General features: G+C 46.9%; 1 protein-coding gene and 1 long non-coding RNA gene across 4 annotated transcripts in view; one reads left to right on the top strand and one right to left on the bottom strand.

The window, feature by feature from the left end:
• Window positions 1–733: 733 nt before the first annotated feature.
• BCL2 (BCL2 apoptosis regulator) overlaps window positions 734–16855 on the bottom strand; it is a 169873-nt gene continuing 153751 nt past the window's right edge. The window contains exon 3 of the mRNA XM_072821333.1: window positions 734–3744. Within this exon, the coding sequence (XP_072677434.1) occupies window positions 3610–3744 (135 nt within the window). The 3' untranslated portion in view covers window positions 734–3609. The remainder of the gene's footprint in view (window positions 3745–16855) is intronic.
• LOC140630680 (uncharacterized) lies at window positions 11739–16592 on the top strand. 3 transcript variants are annotated; one of them, XR_012028422.1, is made up of 5 exons: window positions 11739–11980; window positions 14779–14859; window positions 15915–16058; window positions 16134–16203; window positions 16298–16592. It is a non-coding gene; the product is annotated as an uncharacterized lncRNA (long non-coding RNA). The 3 variants fall into 3 exon arrangements; XR_012028426.1 differs by lacking the exon at window positions 11739–11980 and adding an exon at window positions 13427–14095; XR_012028421.1 differs by lacking the exon at window positions 11739–11980 and having other exon boundaries at window positions 14465–14859.

Genomic DNA, 16855 nt, shown 5'->3' with positions numbered 1-16855 from the left:
TGTATATTACTAACTATAACTGATAAGAAAGTATAAAAACAGCCCCTGCCCTTAAAGTACAATTGAAATTAGCATTTAAGTTCACTTTTATAAATTAGTCATTTTAGCCTAAGTTTAATTACAGCCTAGACTGCTTATTTACGTTTAAACCGGATTATTATAACTCCTTTTGATTTATAATCACTTCCTAATTTCCCATATTGGGCCAGGACTAGGTCCTCGGATGATAAACAATCAACAGTTACTAATGAAACAGAAGTCACATCTAAATGGAAGGTCATATCTGAAGATGCAGAGATAAGTAGGTTGGGGCAGAAGACGTTGGGGCTGTTTGCTTGAACTATACAGCAAGGTGCTTCCTTCATTTGAAATGTGACTTGACTTCAAACCTTAAACCTACAAGAATTTTCAGCCACTGCCAAATCTGAGATGAACTGTGTGCTGTGGAGCATGTCATTTGTCATTCGACCTCTTTCAGCTTGCCTTGTGCAGTGAGAGCTTGGGAGTACCAAGGTGGTTCCTGGGTGCTTTGCTCCTTGTGGCTCTTTAGAGCTCTTGACCCCCACTTGGAAAATGCCTGTATTCTATTTAACCCCGACCTTGGCCAACACATACACCACGCTGACAGCAAATGCAGGCGTGAATCCCTTCTTAACACGGAAGAGGTAGGAATGCTTCTCTGTTGCGTCTGATCGCAAAATAACCGACACATTGAAAGACAAGAGAAAAAAAGTGACTAGTTGAGGTTTTTATATATGTTCATTGCTTCTAACATGTTTTTAAGAACAAGAAAAATGCAACATCAACTACTCTTAGAGCGAGTGGAGCCACCATACTGTACAGTTTTGGGGTCAGGCGGCCAGGCACATTTATCATTAAAACCAGGTAACAATACCCCACAGCAAAAGAAAACCAGCCGGAAGTTAGCCCCCATGACCTTTTTTTTTTTTTTATATATATACACATTTTTTAGAATACTCTGCCTTTGAACAATACAAACAATAACAACAACAACAAAAGACAAACAGGCTTTATATTAAAAATGTCTCTGTTCTTCATTGTTACTTCTAAAGCAGCTTGGAGGACTTTGCCACTTGGAGTGTACTGCAAATTGACTCCACTAAAATGATCTTGGTAGGGTAGCAGCACAGGATTTGATATTCTATACTCATCATTTTTGACAATGTAAACCTTTCATAAAATAGTATTTCGCTTAAAAATGAGAATCATTCAAAGGTCTGATCATTCTGTTCCCTGAGGCCTGCCAGGGAGGTCTGGCTTCATACCATGGGGTTCCTGCTTCTTGGGGTGGGGCACAGGCGCCCCCACATTTCAGGAAGAATATGAAGGAGAGCCACGAAAGGGCCCCGTGGAAAGACGGCAGGAGTGCTCTAGATGGGTTTCTGTCAAAACAGACCACACAGAGCAACCCTCTGAAGGTCAAACCATCATGGCCAGAATTTAATCCCCTGGTCATTTCCCGTCTGGATTTTCAACGGAATGAATCTCATGGGTTTAACCAAACATGTATGTCAGCCTAAATAATGCGTTAGATTCTGATTTGCCCAGGGACTGGTAAACCTTCACGGAACAAGGTCAAAGGGACAACAGCTACATCCTTCACAATAAACAATTCTGTTGACGTGGAAATGCACATAACTCGGTTGAAGCAAAGCTCCACAGTGGCCAGTATGCTCCAGGGTTTTCAGGTAGCCGAGACCCGGGGCTTATCTCACCTTCTCAGAAATGCTTTTAAAGAATTGAGACAAAAATCCCAAATAGAAAAATGAAAATTTTTGCTAACGAATAGTGTAGAGGCCATTAACTAAATACAATTTTTAAAAAATGCTGAGATGCATGTATCTTTTCTTAAAGCAGCTTTCAAAATATCAACCACAGCATTAAACATTGAACATAGTACATTCCAAAGTTAATACAGATAAATGGTATATAATGCAATAATGCCACAGTTATTCCATGAATGTCTCAAAGCTGATTCTAAGCTTGAAAACAATATTTTCTAGTTTATTCGCTGGCGATTTCACTTCTTTACTACTTCTCTAGAGTTTCCACCACTGATTTTTTTTTGTGTGTGTTTTTTCTTTTTTAATGCCCCAGGATGTACAGAGAATTCCCACATTCCACACCTGGAACTCCCCCCCCACCCCCTGTCAGGTTTTCCAAAAAACAAAACCAAAAAAACCCCAACCTACAATGACAAAGTAATGTTTTGCATCGTTAATTCCGTAGACATAGGTCAGTTAATCCACGACACCTCATTTCAACGCTTCCTTTAGGATTTAGGACTTTCCCCAAAGTCATTTAGAGCCTCGCTCTCAGTTGCGCAGCCAGCGCGCACGCGCCGCGGCCACACGGCGCCCACAGGCCGCAGCGTTCCCTCCTGGTGGCCGCGGAGCCACCTCCCTCTGCAGGGAAGGGCGCACAGCCTCTGTTTCCTGCCCTCCACAGTGATAAACGTCTTAAGAGCCCTGGCTTCCAGGTTCCGCGCTCCACGAGGCAAGGGGCCCGGCCGGAGGGCCCAGGCCTACGACTGTTCTTTCTGGACAGTGGGGTTCTGAGCTCTGTCACCTTCCAGACATTCCGAGAGCACGCTGCTCTGTTGAAGACCCTGCGAGCAGGCCCGCGAGTGCCCAGGCTCAGTTCCAGGACGAGGCCTCCGAACGGGGCAAGACTGTGGCCTCTTCGGGAAACGCAGGCACTTGTGGCGGCCTGATGCTTCTGGATAAGTCACCAAGACGTTCGCCTCCTCGCATTCTGGAGGACTCTGCTTCATACACAGACAGAGCCAGTACTTGGGGGGGGGGGGGGTGGTGGATCCAAAATGTATGAATATACACATCAGGGCTTAAGGTACTGGATGCTATTGGATAAATTGCTAAAATGCTTCTCGGCACAATTGGTAGCTTAAAAAAATACTTTCCTATGGTTTCACGGCTTTTCCCCATCACTGTCCTTCGGTGTGGAAATCTTGGCGGAGGATACCAAGTCCATCTGAAGTTCCCCAGTTTTTTCTTCCAACCGGGTATGTACCATGTGAGCCATATGCTGTCTTTTCTTCAGGCCAGGGAAGGATGGACTTCCCACCGACCGCCTTCCCTCTCTTCGTATCGCAGCCCCCAGGGCGAATCAACGCAAGGAAAATGAACACCTTCTTCCTAAACTCCAGCAGCCAGACACCCGGCTTCTGGAACAGTCAAGTCCTTTGTCAGTTTGTTTGCTCTTCAGATGGTGAGTCAGTCCAGCCAACAACATGGAAAACAAATCCGTGTTTATAGGCACAGGAGATCCAGGTGGAGCTGCACAGGCTTGGCAATTCGTGGTAGGGTTTCCAAAGACAGGAGGTTCGATGGGACTGTCTTAAATAAATAAATCTTTTTTTTTTTTCTTGATAATGTAAAAAATAAATGGTATTTCCCTTTGGCAGTAAATAGCTGATTCGACGCTGAGCCTGAAAGCTGTTTTTGTTTTGTTTTATGTTTCGTTTTTAAGAGACCACAGCTTCGTTTCATGGTACATCACTGGCAATGCATATATTTCTACTGCTTTAGTGAACCTTTTGCATATTTGTTTGTGGCAGGCCTACTGACTTCACTTATGGCCCAGATAGGCACCCAGGGTGATGCAAGCTCCCACCAGGGCCAGACTGAGCAGCGCCTTCAGAGACAGCCAGGAGAAGTCAAACAGAGGCTGCATGGTGGGGCCGTACAGTTCCACAAAGGCATCCTGCAGGGGCAGAGACGGGGAGAAAAAAAAAAAAAAGAGAGAATTAGAGAGAGAACACGGGATGCCAGCGTTCGGAGAGAGCAGCATCCGGCCTGAGGACCAGACGTGGGGAAAAGTAAAACACTATTTTGGGGCAGTGAATCAGACCCACTTTTTAAATTCTCATTCCAGAAGTATTCACGGGATCCTATTAACGGGCCAGGTACTGCAGAGACACAGCGGTGAGCAAAGGAGATGAAAAGTTCCTACTTCACCAAGCTTTTATCTACTTGTGGGCCATAGACGGTAAACAAAATAAGTGTATCAGAGAGTGTGCTATCAGATAGCTAAGTGCCAAGGAGAAAAAGAAAACAACAAAGGCAGAAATATTGGAGGCTTCGCAATTTTAGCTAGCATAACCATTCCTAAAATAACAACCAAGTATGGAACGCTTACTATCTGCCAGGCGCTTGTAATAAATGCCCAGAACACATTATTTTATTTATTCTTCACACCAGTATCATGGAGTCATTTTATTTGCTTCTGTCCTGTAAAGGGGAGGGGGAAAAACTGGGGGGAAAAACAGAGGTGAAGGGATTTGTCTAACCAGTGGCCATGTCAGGATTCGAACCCAGATCCAAACCTGTGTTCTATGGTCTGCCAATGCTCTCCCCCGGCTCACAGCAGCTCTGTGAGAGTGCTCCGTCTGTCCAGGGTGCTGGTGCGGTGGACACAGCAGGGTGGCCTCCCCTGGTGGCATGCCTAGCCTCTGAAGTCAACAACAGGGCTCTCTCCCCTCCAGGAGTGGCCAGGCTGGATGACCACAACCCTGCATTTAACTCAAGTTGTGAACTTCGCAAAGCACGTGGTCACTTATGGTCAGTTACGTGTCACTGGACACACAGGTCCCTGGGGAAGGAAGACGGCTCCTCTCTTCCCTTCTTATTGCTGCATGGAAGTCAGGTCTGCAAGGGCTACGATTGGAGTCGTAGCAAAGTTCTTTGGATGGTTTCAGATTGGACTGAGTTGGGATTGGACTGTATGCTCGTTTCTTAGATTTGTTGGGAGACGTTTGTTGGGTCCAATGAGTAGTTGGACAACTCTCTAAATATATCTGAATATATAAATCAGTAAATGAAATTCTTTTCACTTGGTATGAGTTATTCAGGCACGAGGAGAATAAGACCTACTTCCACATTACTCCCAACAGTGTGGCATCAGAGCACATGTGAGTCGGTAAGATACTCCTATTTTGTTGCACTGCTGTGTGGAGGTGGTTCTGACAATGTTCAGCGTTTTTGTCTGTTTAAGGCCACTACTCACGGGGAGAGACCAGGTCTCTCCGGTGCTGTTCATGGTTTTGGTACAGGTAGGTTCAACTGGCACTTAAAGGTTTCTGAATTCACTTATTGGTTTGAATTCTTTGGCCTAATGCTTCACCTGATGCTTACTCTGTCTGTTGGAAATTATTCCTTCAATATGCAACACCCTCTGGGACTCTGAGGAGTGGTCTTGAAGGTGAGAGTTTAAGGCATCATTAGGGGAACGTCTCATGTCATTAAATATAGATTTACACAATTATTTTTCACGACTGTCTAGTATTCCATTTCATATATGCTATCCCTGATTTAACTGAATCTTTATCCTCTTTAATTTTTTTTGTTTACAATAGTAGACAATATCATGATAGGTTTTTGTATATGAATTCTTGTCTACTTGCTAAGTTGCTTTTGGGGGGAAAATTCCTAGAAATGAACCCCGTTGATCAGTCATACAAATTGTCCCCCACGAAAAGGTAGGCCATGAGGCATTCTCACTCTCTTGACTGGTGACACCTTCTATAAAAGTCAGACAAGGCTTTAGGCAGTGGTTCTCACTGGGGATAATCTTGCCCCCAGGGGACACTTAGTAATGTCTGGAAACATTTTTGTTAGGGGTGCTGCTGGCATCTAATGGGTAGAGGCCAGAGAACCTGTTCAACATCCCACAGTGCACACGATAGTCCTCAGCCCAAAGTGCCAGCAGAACTGAGGCTGAGAAACTGTGAAGAAAAGTTTAGGAGAAATTCTGATCTTGGGCCACAGAAAACCTAATGGCCCATCTCATGTGTCAATGGCTTTGGTCAGATGAACCCAACATTAGTTAGTTAGCCTTGCACAAGTAACTGCTCGCCAGCAAGTGGGTGCCCTGTACTTGCGGACGTACTAACATTAACTTTTACCAGGAGAGGGCGCAAGGGCTTACTTCTTTTTTTAATCTATTGTTGACATTTTCTAAATTTGAGCCTGAGAAAAGCAAGGCAATAGACATAAATGAAATACGTGTGTAGCGTTCTCAGTACAAAGCCAAGGTAACAATCATGACTGCTTGTCCAGGAACATACTTTCCCTATATATAATCAGGGATAAATGGGGCAGGAAGGGGTCAGGACAGATTTATGAGCAGGAGAAACTCTGCTTCTTGTAAAGTGCATCCCAGGATCCCAGAGACACAGCTGCGAACAGCTCCTAGCCCACCCTTCCATGCTGCTCACTCCAAGGCCTGGGCAGGCCAGAGCCTCCCACTGCAGCCGATGCCCGGAATCCTTGAGGATCCCTGCGCTGGAGGCAACGCGCCTTGACATTGAGAGGGTCGATGGCCAGGCCCTGCCTTCCTTTAGTTACCAATGGGATTTCCCGTGGCAGGACGGGAAACCAACTAAGCCCCTTGTCATCTGACCTTCCTGGCCGTGGAGCCATCCTGAGAAAGTGGGCGAAGTGGAGACAAACTGGGGCTGGCCTTTCCTCCCTGTCTACCTGGTGCATGATTCTGATGCCAGGGGGGCAGAAGAAACGCCTCTCCAAATATCCCTGCCACTCTGGGGACGTATGGTTCCCTCTCCCAGCCACCATCCCCTCATGTAAATAACTGCACTTCTAATGGACCTAATGGGCTGTTTCTGATGTGCATTATAAAGAAAAAACATAATTTCTGGACTGAGATGAGCTAAAGTAGCATCTCTTGACCCAAAGAATGAGCACAGAGTTGCTGACGCAGCCCCAGGGGTCTGGGGATGTCTCTGGGCTTGGGGCAGGAGGTCTGGGTGAAATCCCAGTTTTGACATTTTATTGCTTCTGACTTTGAACAAATGATCCAATGCTGAGCCTCATTTATTTTGCCCATAAAACTGGTTGCTGTGAAGATTAACGTAGGCGACTCAAAGCCATTTGTAAATGTGGCCTCGAATGTGAACTAGGGGTTGTGTTCACTTTTGCGCCGGTCTGCCGTCTTGCAAACCTGCCACATGGCTCCTAAACCTGCCCTGCCCCCCAGGGGGTCTACTGAGTCTGCTCTTTCACGGGAGCAATTTGCCAGCCCCCCTCCCCCCAAGGAGTCCTCTTTTGGTTCTGAAGATGCCTAGTCACTTTTATAGCAGTTATGAGTTAAAATGTGCAAATATACACATGATGTGTTCTGGGCAAAGATGGGAAGTGGTAACACACTGCCCAGCTACACTTCCTCAGAAATTACGAGGTCAGGTGGTAGGTCTGAGGGGTGTCATTTGAGCCCCCCACCCCAAGACTGAACCGGGCCCCCAAGCGTTGCCCATCTACGACTGCAAAGTGCAAAGCAGACCCTGTGATTTCAGGACTGGAGGTCCTAAAAGTACTTTTATAGAGAGTCTTCTTGCTTTTTCAAACATCCTGATTAGGGCGATTTCCGAAGTCTGTTTGAACAGTCTGTCATTATTTGTTTAAGTTTGAAAGCTGTTTTAAATAAACACATGCTCATTTTATGTATTAAAAGCAACAAAGAGGGAAAAAGAGAACCTGAGCCATCGTCATGTGATTCGGATAAAATCCCAGTCTGTACACTTAGGGGACACCGCAACCCTTGCTCACGTCTGGACCAGCAGGAGCGCTGCCCGGTTCCCATGACGTGTGCGGCAGGTTCTGAGATGGCAGCTTTCTCCCTTTGCTGACCCCCGCCCCGCAGAGGGGCTTCTCCATGGACTTCAGGCCACAGATGGTCTGAGTCCAAGTTCTACCCAGAGCTGGCCCACCAGGGCCGAAGGCCAGACTCCCCAATTCCAGGCCCTTGCTGCAGAGTAGAAACTAAGCCAGGGAGGTGTGAGGCCAGACTCAAGACTCCCAAGCAGGGCGTACAGCCAAAGCGTCCTCTGTCTTCTTGGGGGTTCGGTCATGGGACCTCTCCCACCAGATATTCTCTCTCTCTCTCTCACACACACACGCACGCACGCACCCCTCTCCCTTGAGGCAGCCTGCTCTCCAAAATTTTCCTTTTCCTTCCAGTACCCTTCAAGAAGTTTCACTTAAACCTGATTCCAAATAAAATGAGATTAAGAAACAAAATGGATCAGATTGGCAAAAACTGAAAGGAATACTGAGTTCTGCTGAAAAGGATGGGGTGGGGGGTTGGGGAATCCCAGATATTTTTACACAACTGATGGACTCCCAGGTAAAGATAAATTATATTTGCATTTGGCAATGCATAGCAGAAGCCTTAAAAATATACCCTTCTGCTATGAATTCCATGCCTAGTTATTTATCTTGAAAAAAAATGGTAAAGCACAGGTTGGTTCTGATAGCTAACACCTGAAAAGGACTGAAATGTCTGAAAATATGATTGGTTAGGTAAACTTATGGCACATCCATACAGTGGACACAGGCATTAAAAATTGTACCCTACAAAAAAAAAATTGTACCCTACAAGGACAGATATTCTTGACATAGTTCTGAGTGAAACAGGTAACAGCTAAACCAATGTCTATATGGTCAGGCCCCTGCCTCATGGTGGTTCGCAGATCTCCTTAAACACTGGGAAAATTTAACATGGCCTGGTTGGATATAAACAAATTAGAAATTCAGCTACATTCCACAATCTCTGAGCTGACTGTGGATCTGGACATTATATGGCCATGGGAGATCCTAAGGGGGAAATCATCCTGCCCCCTCAACAAGCCTACGATCCGGTGAGAGATGAACCCATTTGAACTAAATGAAACCAACGCATGCTGCCATTTTGTAACCTGCACCAAGCAGAAGATCCTGTCAGCATAAGAGGAAAGTAAAAAGAAAATCAGATAGTGCCAACAGGAAATCCAACACTGCTATGGCATGTCTTTGATATTTTCTATTTTTCATGGTTATAACGCTGTCTCCATGGGTTGCCTTCTTCTTGACAACCTGAAGGTTTAGGGAAGAAAAAGGAAAAGAAAAAGGTGAACCTTGAGCTCGAAGGAACCTCCAAGTAAGCTCAGACCCGCACTGGTAGAGCAATGCCCAGGAAAGCCATCAGCCCTTTTTGTGGTAGTTTGAGACAAATGAAACCTAGACAGGCATGGCGAATTACCAACTGTCCGCACTGATCAGCAGATATGGGACGGAGCAGGAGAGCAGGGGCTGGGGTTATGTCCTCCTGCACTTAATGGGTCAGAACATTGGCCAGCAGGTGGTTCTTCTCTCTGCCTCCTTCAACTTGTTTCCTCCTATCCCTGCCCTTCCTCTGCGTCCATCCTGACCCCATTCCGCGGCAGCCTCATCTGGCCTTCCAGGAGTTGCTGAAGTAAGTAGCCCAACCATGCGGACCAGGGCTGCTCTAAACTCGTGGTCCCCAGATTCAGTGAGTTCTGGAAGCTGGTCAGCACCCCTTTACTTGACCCTGGTTCAGATCTCTTCTCTGTTCCTTTCCATGACCATTCTGAATAGCTACCATTTTTCTCAAGTGTTTTCCCCTTTTGGCAACTGACGCTAGCCCCTCTTCTCTGAGAAAATCGGAGCCGTTGGGCGAGAATCACCACAGCTTCCTGTCCCGGCATACCCACTGATTATAGTCCTATCTGTACTTCTCTGCTCCTTTCCACCCTCCATCCTTATTCCACATTGCTTCTAGAAACTTCTTCCATCTGAGAAACACCCTCCAGAGATCTCCAATACCATCCTTGTGGCTAAATTCACCGGATGATTCTCAGGTTGCATCTACTGAGTGTTTTGATATGTTGGACACAGAGAGGGTTGAAAAATCTTTGCATCCTGGCGAATGTCTTCTCTGCCTCCTTCATGGGCACCTCCTCCTCTGCCTGCCCAGCTAGGTACTCAGTGATCCCTGGGCTTCTGCCTTGACTGCCTTGACTTCTCTCTTTGACCAAAGTCCTTCACTCTCATGGTCTTAAATCCCATCCCTCTGATGATGACTCTGAAATCTTTATATCCGGCCCCACCTGCTCCTCTGACTGCCAGATTCCCACTCCAGTTACTTCCTATGATGTCCCCTTTAGGCCCCCATTGCAGCCTAGTCTGTCCCCAGCTGGAATTATCACAGACCCCTCAAGCAAGCCTGCCTCTGTTCCTGCCTTCCCCATGTCCATGCTGTCAAGGGAACCCATGCTCTCAGAGTCCCCTAGAACTTTTCCTCTTCTTCACCCCCTCTCCTGTTCATTGGTAAAGCCCACAGTGTGAAGTAGGGTTCCCCCAGAGGCAGACCCCAAGACAAAGATTTGGGTGTAAGCAGTTTATTTGGGGGATGATCCCAGGAAACTACTAGGGGAGGAGGAAAGCAGCCACGAAGTTACCTTAACAAAGCAGGTAATTGCTGTTGGCCCCTGGGGCTTAATCCTGCTGAGAAAACTGGGACCAGTGCAGAACATGAACCTTTTGTTATCTCACTAACGTGCTAGGGAGCTGGGGTATTTATACACCATCTTCCTCCATTCACTGGCTGAGGGTTGCTCCTATGGAGGCATCAATATTCCAGCATTTTAGGCCAGCTGTGTACAAAGACAAGTGGATCCTGGAGGCCAGAGGAAGCCCTTGGGGGAAGAGATGTGGATGCCAATGCTGGATCTCATCGCTAGAGGCCAAGCTAGTGAGTACTGGAGGTAAGGGCAAGGGGATCAGACAGGGTGGTATATGCACCATGGATTTGAGCACCACCACATTTCTCTATCCCCATTACTGTCTGTCCCTGAGATTAGCGCTGTCATTTCCTCTCTGATCTCCTCTAGTCTTGTGCCCTGGCCTTCTTCTGCCTCCTCTCCGTTCTGCAGGCAGTCATCTGATCAGAATCAAATCTGTCACTTCCATGCTTAAGTCTAAATTCCTTAACGTGGCACCTAAGCTCTCAATATTCTGACCCTAGCCTAGTTCTCCTGGTCGGCTTCTGTCACTTGTAAATGAACTTGGGTTCATTCAAGGATTCGGTGCAATCATTTTCTCCAAGCCCCCGAGGTTGCGCTAAATAATCCTCAGCTATTCCTTGCTCCCTGTATAATCTGAAGATGATCTGTTTATATGTCTGTGTTCTCCTGATCAACTATTAGCACCTGGGGGTACAGGGACCACATCTTATTTATCTTTGGATCCCCGGAGCCCGTGTCTGCCATACATTAGGCACTCAGCAAATGTTTCTGGAACTGAAATAATGGGTTTCCCAAACATATCTTAATTAATAGATGATTTTTTTAAAAGGAGGATGTTCAAAAGACAAGTAAATGACAAGCTAAAACAAAATTCAGTGGTTTTTTGTTTTGTTTTGTTTTGTTTTTGCATTGGTCTCTGGTGTCTTCCAATGAGGGGCTAATGTTCAACGTTGGCTCTGACTGGTTCAGTGTCTGCTCCATATTGGTTGTTAAATATTTTGAATATCATCCCTATCTGCGTGCTTTGAGTCTCCAAGAGAGGGATAAGCTGGTATTTTCCAAAGTCATTTGACCATTTACCGCCCGCCCCCCACCAGGGAGATTCCTGGTGCCAAATGAAGACACACTTTGGAAATGCTGCCTGGAGGTAAAAAAGCAATAATCCCGGACATTGGCAAGAGAGGCAGCATTGGTGCCTGTTGTACAGGACGGGGGTGACTCAGAGGTCCCAAGCTGTTGGTGGACATCTATGGGAACATAAAGACCTCCCCATGGTAACGAGCTGGCATGCCACAAAGGAGTGTGAGCCTCATTCCCAATAGTCTCTAGGACTGTCCCAGAGCACAGAGCCTACTATCGTACCATTGCCAGGCAAGAGTGAAGATGCTGGGAGAAAGAGAAAGGAAGCAAAGGAGAGAGGGAAGGAGAGAGAGAGAGAGAGAGAGAGAGATAGAGAGAATTGCTGAGAGCTCTCCCTGAAGACAGGGAGGCAGTGATTCTCTGGACTCCAACTTTGGCTGAGATCAAAAGGGGAAGCAAGCTGCCTGGGGTTCTGTGAGTGGTGGCCAGCAAAGCACACGCGAGGAAGTGAGGACTTTTTCTACCTGAATAAAGCAGCTGGTGAGGAAGTGACTCCATTTCCCCCTTATCATGGGCTCAGCAGGATTTCCTCTGCAGCCACTTTGTGCTGAATGAGTCTTGAGGGTTCCGTGTACATATCAGAGCTGCTTTGGCAGTTGCCAGCTTCTGTCTCCTAGGGCTCTTCCTCCAGCGCCTCCCCCCTTACTCCCAAAATATTGATTCCGGGTTTGGGGGAAGAGGAAAGGGAAAAAAACAACCGCCGTGGAGCACCTAACGGAAGGACACACAGCTGTCTGGCCTGCAGACTGTAAAGAGAAACCTAACGTGAGAGCCACGATGACTCCTTCTACCAGGCTTGCAGGGCTGCCCCCCAAAGCCATCTGCAGTGAGGGGGGCTTGATCCTGGAGAGACCCGGAGCTCCAGAGGAGGGGTATGAGCTAGCTGCACCTCAGGTCAAGGACATAAAATGAAACCTAAGCTAAGTGTCATCTGGATGTAACTAGAAACCTGCTAGAGAAATGGCAGGAGATGAAAAACCCAAACAAAACAAAAAACAAAACTTGCCCGCCTCCCCAAGTAGGTCTAGGGAAGTTTTGGTGTATTTTGTGATGCAAATTGAGTGCCGGATGCAAATCAGGCAAGGCCCTCAGGAGCTAGGGAGGGCAGAAAATGAGAAGCCCCAAAAGGTTCCTTCTTTCTTGAGGTGGGCACTGTAGGAAAATAATTTGCAAAGGAGTCTGACGTTCTGGGGGTCCTTCAGCCACGGAGCCGGGTCCTAAGCCATGTGCCACGTCCACCTACTGGAGGAGACCAGAGCTGGCCATTCCTGGGATCTCCCAGGTTCTGTTAGTCTAACTGCCACAGGGGGTTGGACCTGGGGTAGGAGCCCAGGCACACAGACAAATCCACCCCGCCCCAGCTATGCAAAAACTGCAGGGGGAGGGTACTCAGCCACCTGCCGGCTTAAAGTCCCTCCTGCCAGGAGGTGTGAACAGATCAGAGCCTCCGAAGACTGTAGGTGGAAATGGGCAAAGCAATGCCTCCATAATGACGTGTGCTGAAAATATGTTAATAGTTGTGCTGTTTGGTTCATTGTGTTCATACAGTAATCCAAAACCACGGAGTGTTAAAGGTCACTGTCTACACTAGATTTTGAAATCTCATCTTCAGGTTGCGCATTTGTTTACAAAGCAGACGTTTTTGTAAGATGCTGAGGAGTCTTAAACCTAAGTAAGACACGGGCCCTTCTCTGTAAGACTCACCTGGTCATATGTGTGTGTGTGTGTGTGTGTGTGTGTGTGTGTGTATATAATATATATGTGTGTATATATATGTTCTCTCTCTCTCTGTGTGTATATATGTGTGTATATATATATATATATATATATATACACACATAAAAAAATATATATATATATATTTTTTTTCTGTGCATTCACAGTAGCCTGAACGGGCATGAGCACTTTCTCAATACACTCAAAGCACTTTGTGTGTGTAGGCACCTCTATCCTGCAGTGCTCTGGGGAGAAGAGACACATGCTGTTGTCCTCATGGCACAGCCATGCTTAAGCACACTTAGGTAATCTGCCTGGCAGTGTTTTGGCTTTAAAATAAAGTTCCTTCATTTTTCTCCCTTACCTTCCTCATTCCACTACCTTCTTTTGGCTAGAAGCCTCTGAGTGCCTGTGTTTTCTGGCACTTGGCCCCTTCTTGCTTTGGGCCCATGGCATTTTGACTGTGTGAGGAAATTATGATATTGTGTTGGGTATGAAAGTCCATGAAACAACAACAAAAAAAGTGTAATGGTAACTCAACAGTAGCCCATTTAAGAAACCAGCAAAAATCTGAAGAGACATTTCACTACAGAAGATATACAAATGGCCAAGAAATTCAAGAAAAGGTGCTCAATATCATTAGTCATTAGAGAAATGCAAATCAAAACCACAATGAGATGTCACTTCACACCCGTGAGCATGGCTAAAATTTAAAAAAATGGACAATAACAAGTGTTGGCAGGGAGGAAGGGAAACCTCACACATGCCTGGTGGGAATGGAAAGTAGTGCGGCCACTGTGAAAACCAGAGGTAGGTGCTCAGAAAGTTCAACAGTTACCATGTGATCCAGCCATTCCACTCCTAGATACGGACCCCGAGGTAATTAATAGTATGTGTCCACATGAACGCTTGTGCATAAATATTCATATCAGCATTATTCAGAATAGCCCAGAGTGATAACAAACCATGTGTCTATCAACTGGTGAACAGGGAAACAAAAGGTTTTACCTCCACACAAAAGAATATTATTCAGAGCCACAAAAGGAAACGGAGCAGTGATTCAAGCTACAGCGTGGAGGAGCCTTGAAAACATGACGCTCAGTGAAAGAAGCCAGACACAAATGGTCACATTTGTATGATGCCATTTATATGAAATGTCCCAAGCAGACAAATCCACGGGGACAGAAGTAGATTAGTGGTTACCAGGGGCGGGGGGTGGGTGGGTAGAGGAGGATGAAGAGTGGCTGCTCATGGGTATAGGGCTTTTTTTTTTTCCTGGAGTGATGAAAACCATTCTGGAATTACACAAGGTGATGGTTGCACAACTTTGTGAATATACTGGAAACCAGTGGGTCAATCACTTTAAGTTGAATTTTATGGAATGTCAATTATCAAAAAAAAATCTTAATTACATTTCTCATACTTCACAGGAAGAGGACTCAACTATTTTTGCATCGTGTGGAATCGGACAGAAACATTGGCTGTTCTGTAACCCTTGCTTCACCAGCGCATGGGAGGTGGGGCTTCTTCGGTTAGGAATGCACAATTATCTTTCTTTTCAGAAATTTTTACAATCGTGGGAGGTGGCTTGGTGGGTAAAAACTGCCCTGGATGAGAAGTCAGGATGGCTGGTGCTGATCTGGGTGAGCAACTCCCTTTACCGTCTGGGCCCTGAGTTTCCCTGGCCTGATAATTTATTGGTAGCCTATCTGCAGTCTAGCATCCTGGGCTTAGAAAGCTAACAATCTTATTCTCCATCTTTCCCCCTGCGTCTCCTACAATGTGATTTGGAATATCCTGATGCATGTCAGAAGCTGTTACCCCAACTACTAGAAGCCACTGACCTGGTTCTTCCACCTCCCTCCCTTCTCCCAAATCCATACATGGCTTTGGAGCCTCTTGCCATCAGCTCCATCCTCTCATTCTATCTTCCTCTCTCTAGCACCTTAGACGAGCTGCCATGCCCTCTGATGGGTGTGCATGTGCTTCTCATCTTGGTTTCAATGGTCATAGTCCAGTTCTGTCCCACAGAACTCTGTGTCCCTCCTGCCAATTTCAATTAGAACTGGTGATGCTGGAGTGAAGAGTAGTTGGGAAGCTTTGCTTCTCCTCTATATTGACAAGTCTCTCCACTGCCTGATGTGGGCTGGAGATTCCTTGGGCAGACTAGTATTTGGAAGATATCCACCGACTGTTCTTCCTTGGTTCTGGAGACACAGGCAGGGCTCCCTCCCCCGCTCCCTCCCGCTGGTCTGGACCTGCCTGGCCTCTCAGTAAGTGAACAAGTGAACGTGAACTTCATCACCATGTGCCTGGTGGCAGGTGAGTGTTGCCTCCCTGTAGGTCACCATCTGGGCCAAGAATGCAGGGTTCCACCGTGCGCACCTGCTGCATGGCCTGCCAGTGCAAAGTGCAGTCGGGGTACCTACCACTCTCCTGCCCCTGCAAGAGTTAATTCATGAAAATATGCCAAAAATGGGAACTGAAAGCAGATGCTTGTTGAGTTCTGCAGCTTGGCCTAATTGCTGTCATCAAGACACCACTGCAGGGGGCCGGTGGGGAAAGGGGGTCCTTCATTTATTAAACGTGGAGGGCCAGAATTGGGGACCGAATGTCTGATGCTCATTTGTTTAAATCAGCAAGTGTTGACTGAGGTTGCTGGTGGTGGGAAGTACAAAGAACCCGCATTTCCTAATAGGAACTTGCTGAAAGTGGCCTCAGACCAGGAGGGGGCATGTCAGAGTGAAAAGAGCAAAACAGAAGGCGTTTGCATGGGCGCGTCCTCAGCGGGGCACCGCCAGCCTCCAGTCCGGCCTGGTCTGACACTTGCTGGCAGGACTAGGTAAGAAGTTAGCATGGGCATCTTTTCTAGATGCTCTGTGATGCACTGGCTCCAGGGTCCTTGCTTTGCCAACAGGCTCAGACATCTGTCTAGGACCAGATCTGCCCCTGATGGTACCCATCCTGGTGTTCTCAGTCTGTAGCAAGTAAGTTGCAAGCTCTGCAGAAAGCTCCCAGGATGCTCCAAAGTATCCTGCTCAAAGGTATCCTAAGACCTAATAAGCTTTACCCTGTTCCCAGTTGCCCAGTTCTGCAGGCCCATGAGTCACTGTGTGATGGTCAAGGCGATCCCGGAGCAGCCCATGACAGAAGCCTGTCCCCTACACTACCGGATCTGTCCTCTGCTGGAGCCAAGCAAGTATACCCTCTGCGCTCTGGGGAAGAGGCAGGAGCATGGTGGTGAATGCGCTCCGTGGGTTCCATATGGCCGTGCTAAGGAAAATCTGCTTTCATTTTGTACTTTATGATTTAGTTCAGTTCACCTGGAAAGACTCAATGTGAATAAAAACAGATGCGTTTCAAGGCGCATGCATTGCCTGGCTCCATGACAATTTTCTTCCTTCCGCATCAGATGGTCTTCCTGTGTCCAGGGAAGAGAACGGACCTCTCCCTCACAAGGAAAATGCATGCAAAGTCTCGGTCAATGGCAACAGCCGTTAGTGCCGGGACAAAACCCCGGCAAGGTCAAGGTGGTGGTTCTGCATTCAGGCTCATTAAGGCAGGGATGCAGATACGCTGGCCCGACTTCCCATCTGAAGAGATGTTTAAAACGAAAGACAGTGCATGCTTGTGACAGTG

Source organism: Canis lupus, chromosome 1 (assembly GCF_048164855.1).
Source record: "Canis lupus baileyi chromosome 1, mCanLup2.hap1, whole genome shotgun sequence".
Lineage (NCBI taxonomy): Eukaryota > Metazoa > Chordata > Mammalia > Carnivora > Canidae > Canis > Canis lupus.
The sequence above is the reverse complement of the archived record's forward strand: the minus strand, read 5'-3'. Positions and strand labels throughout refer to the sequence as shown.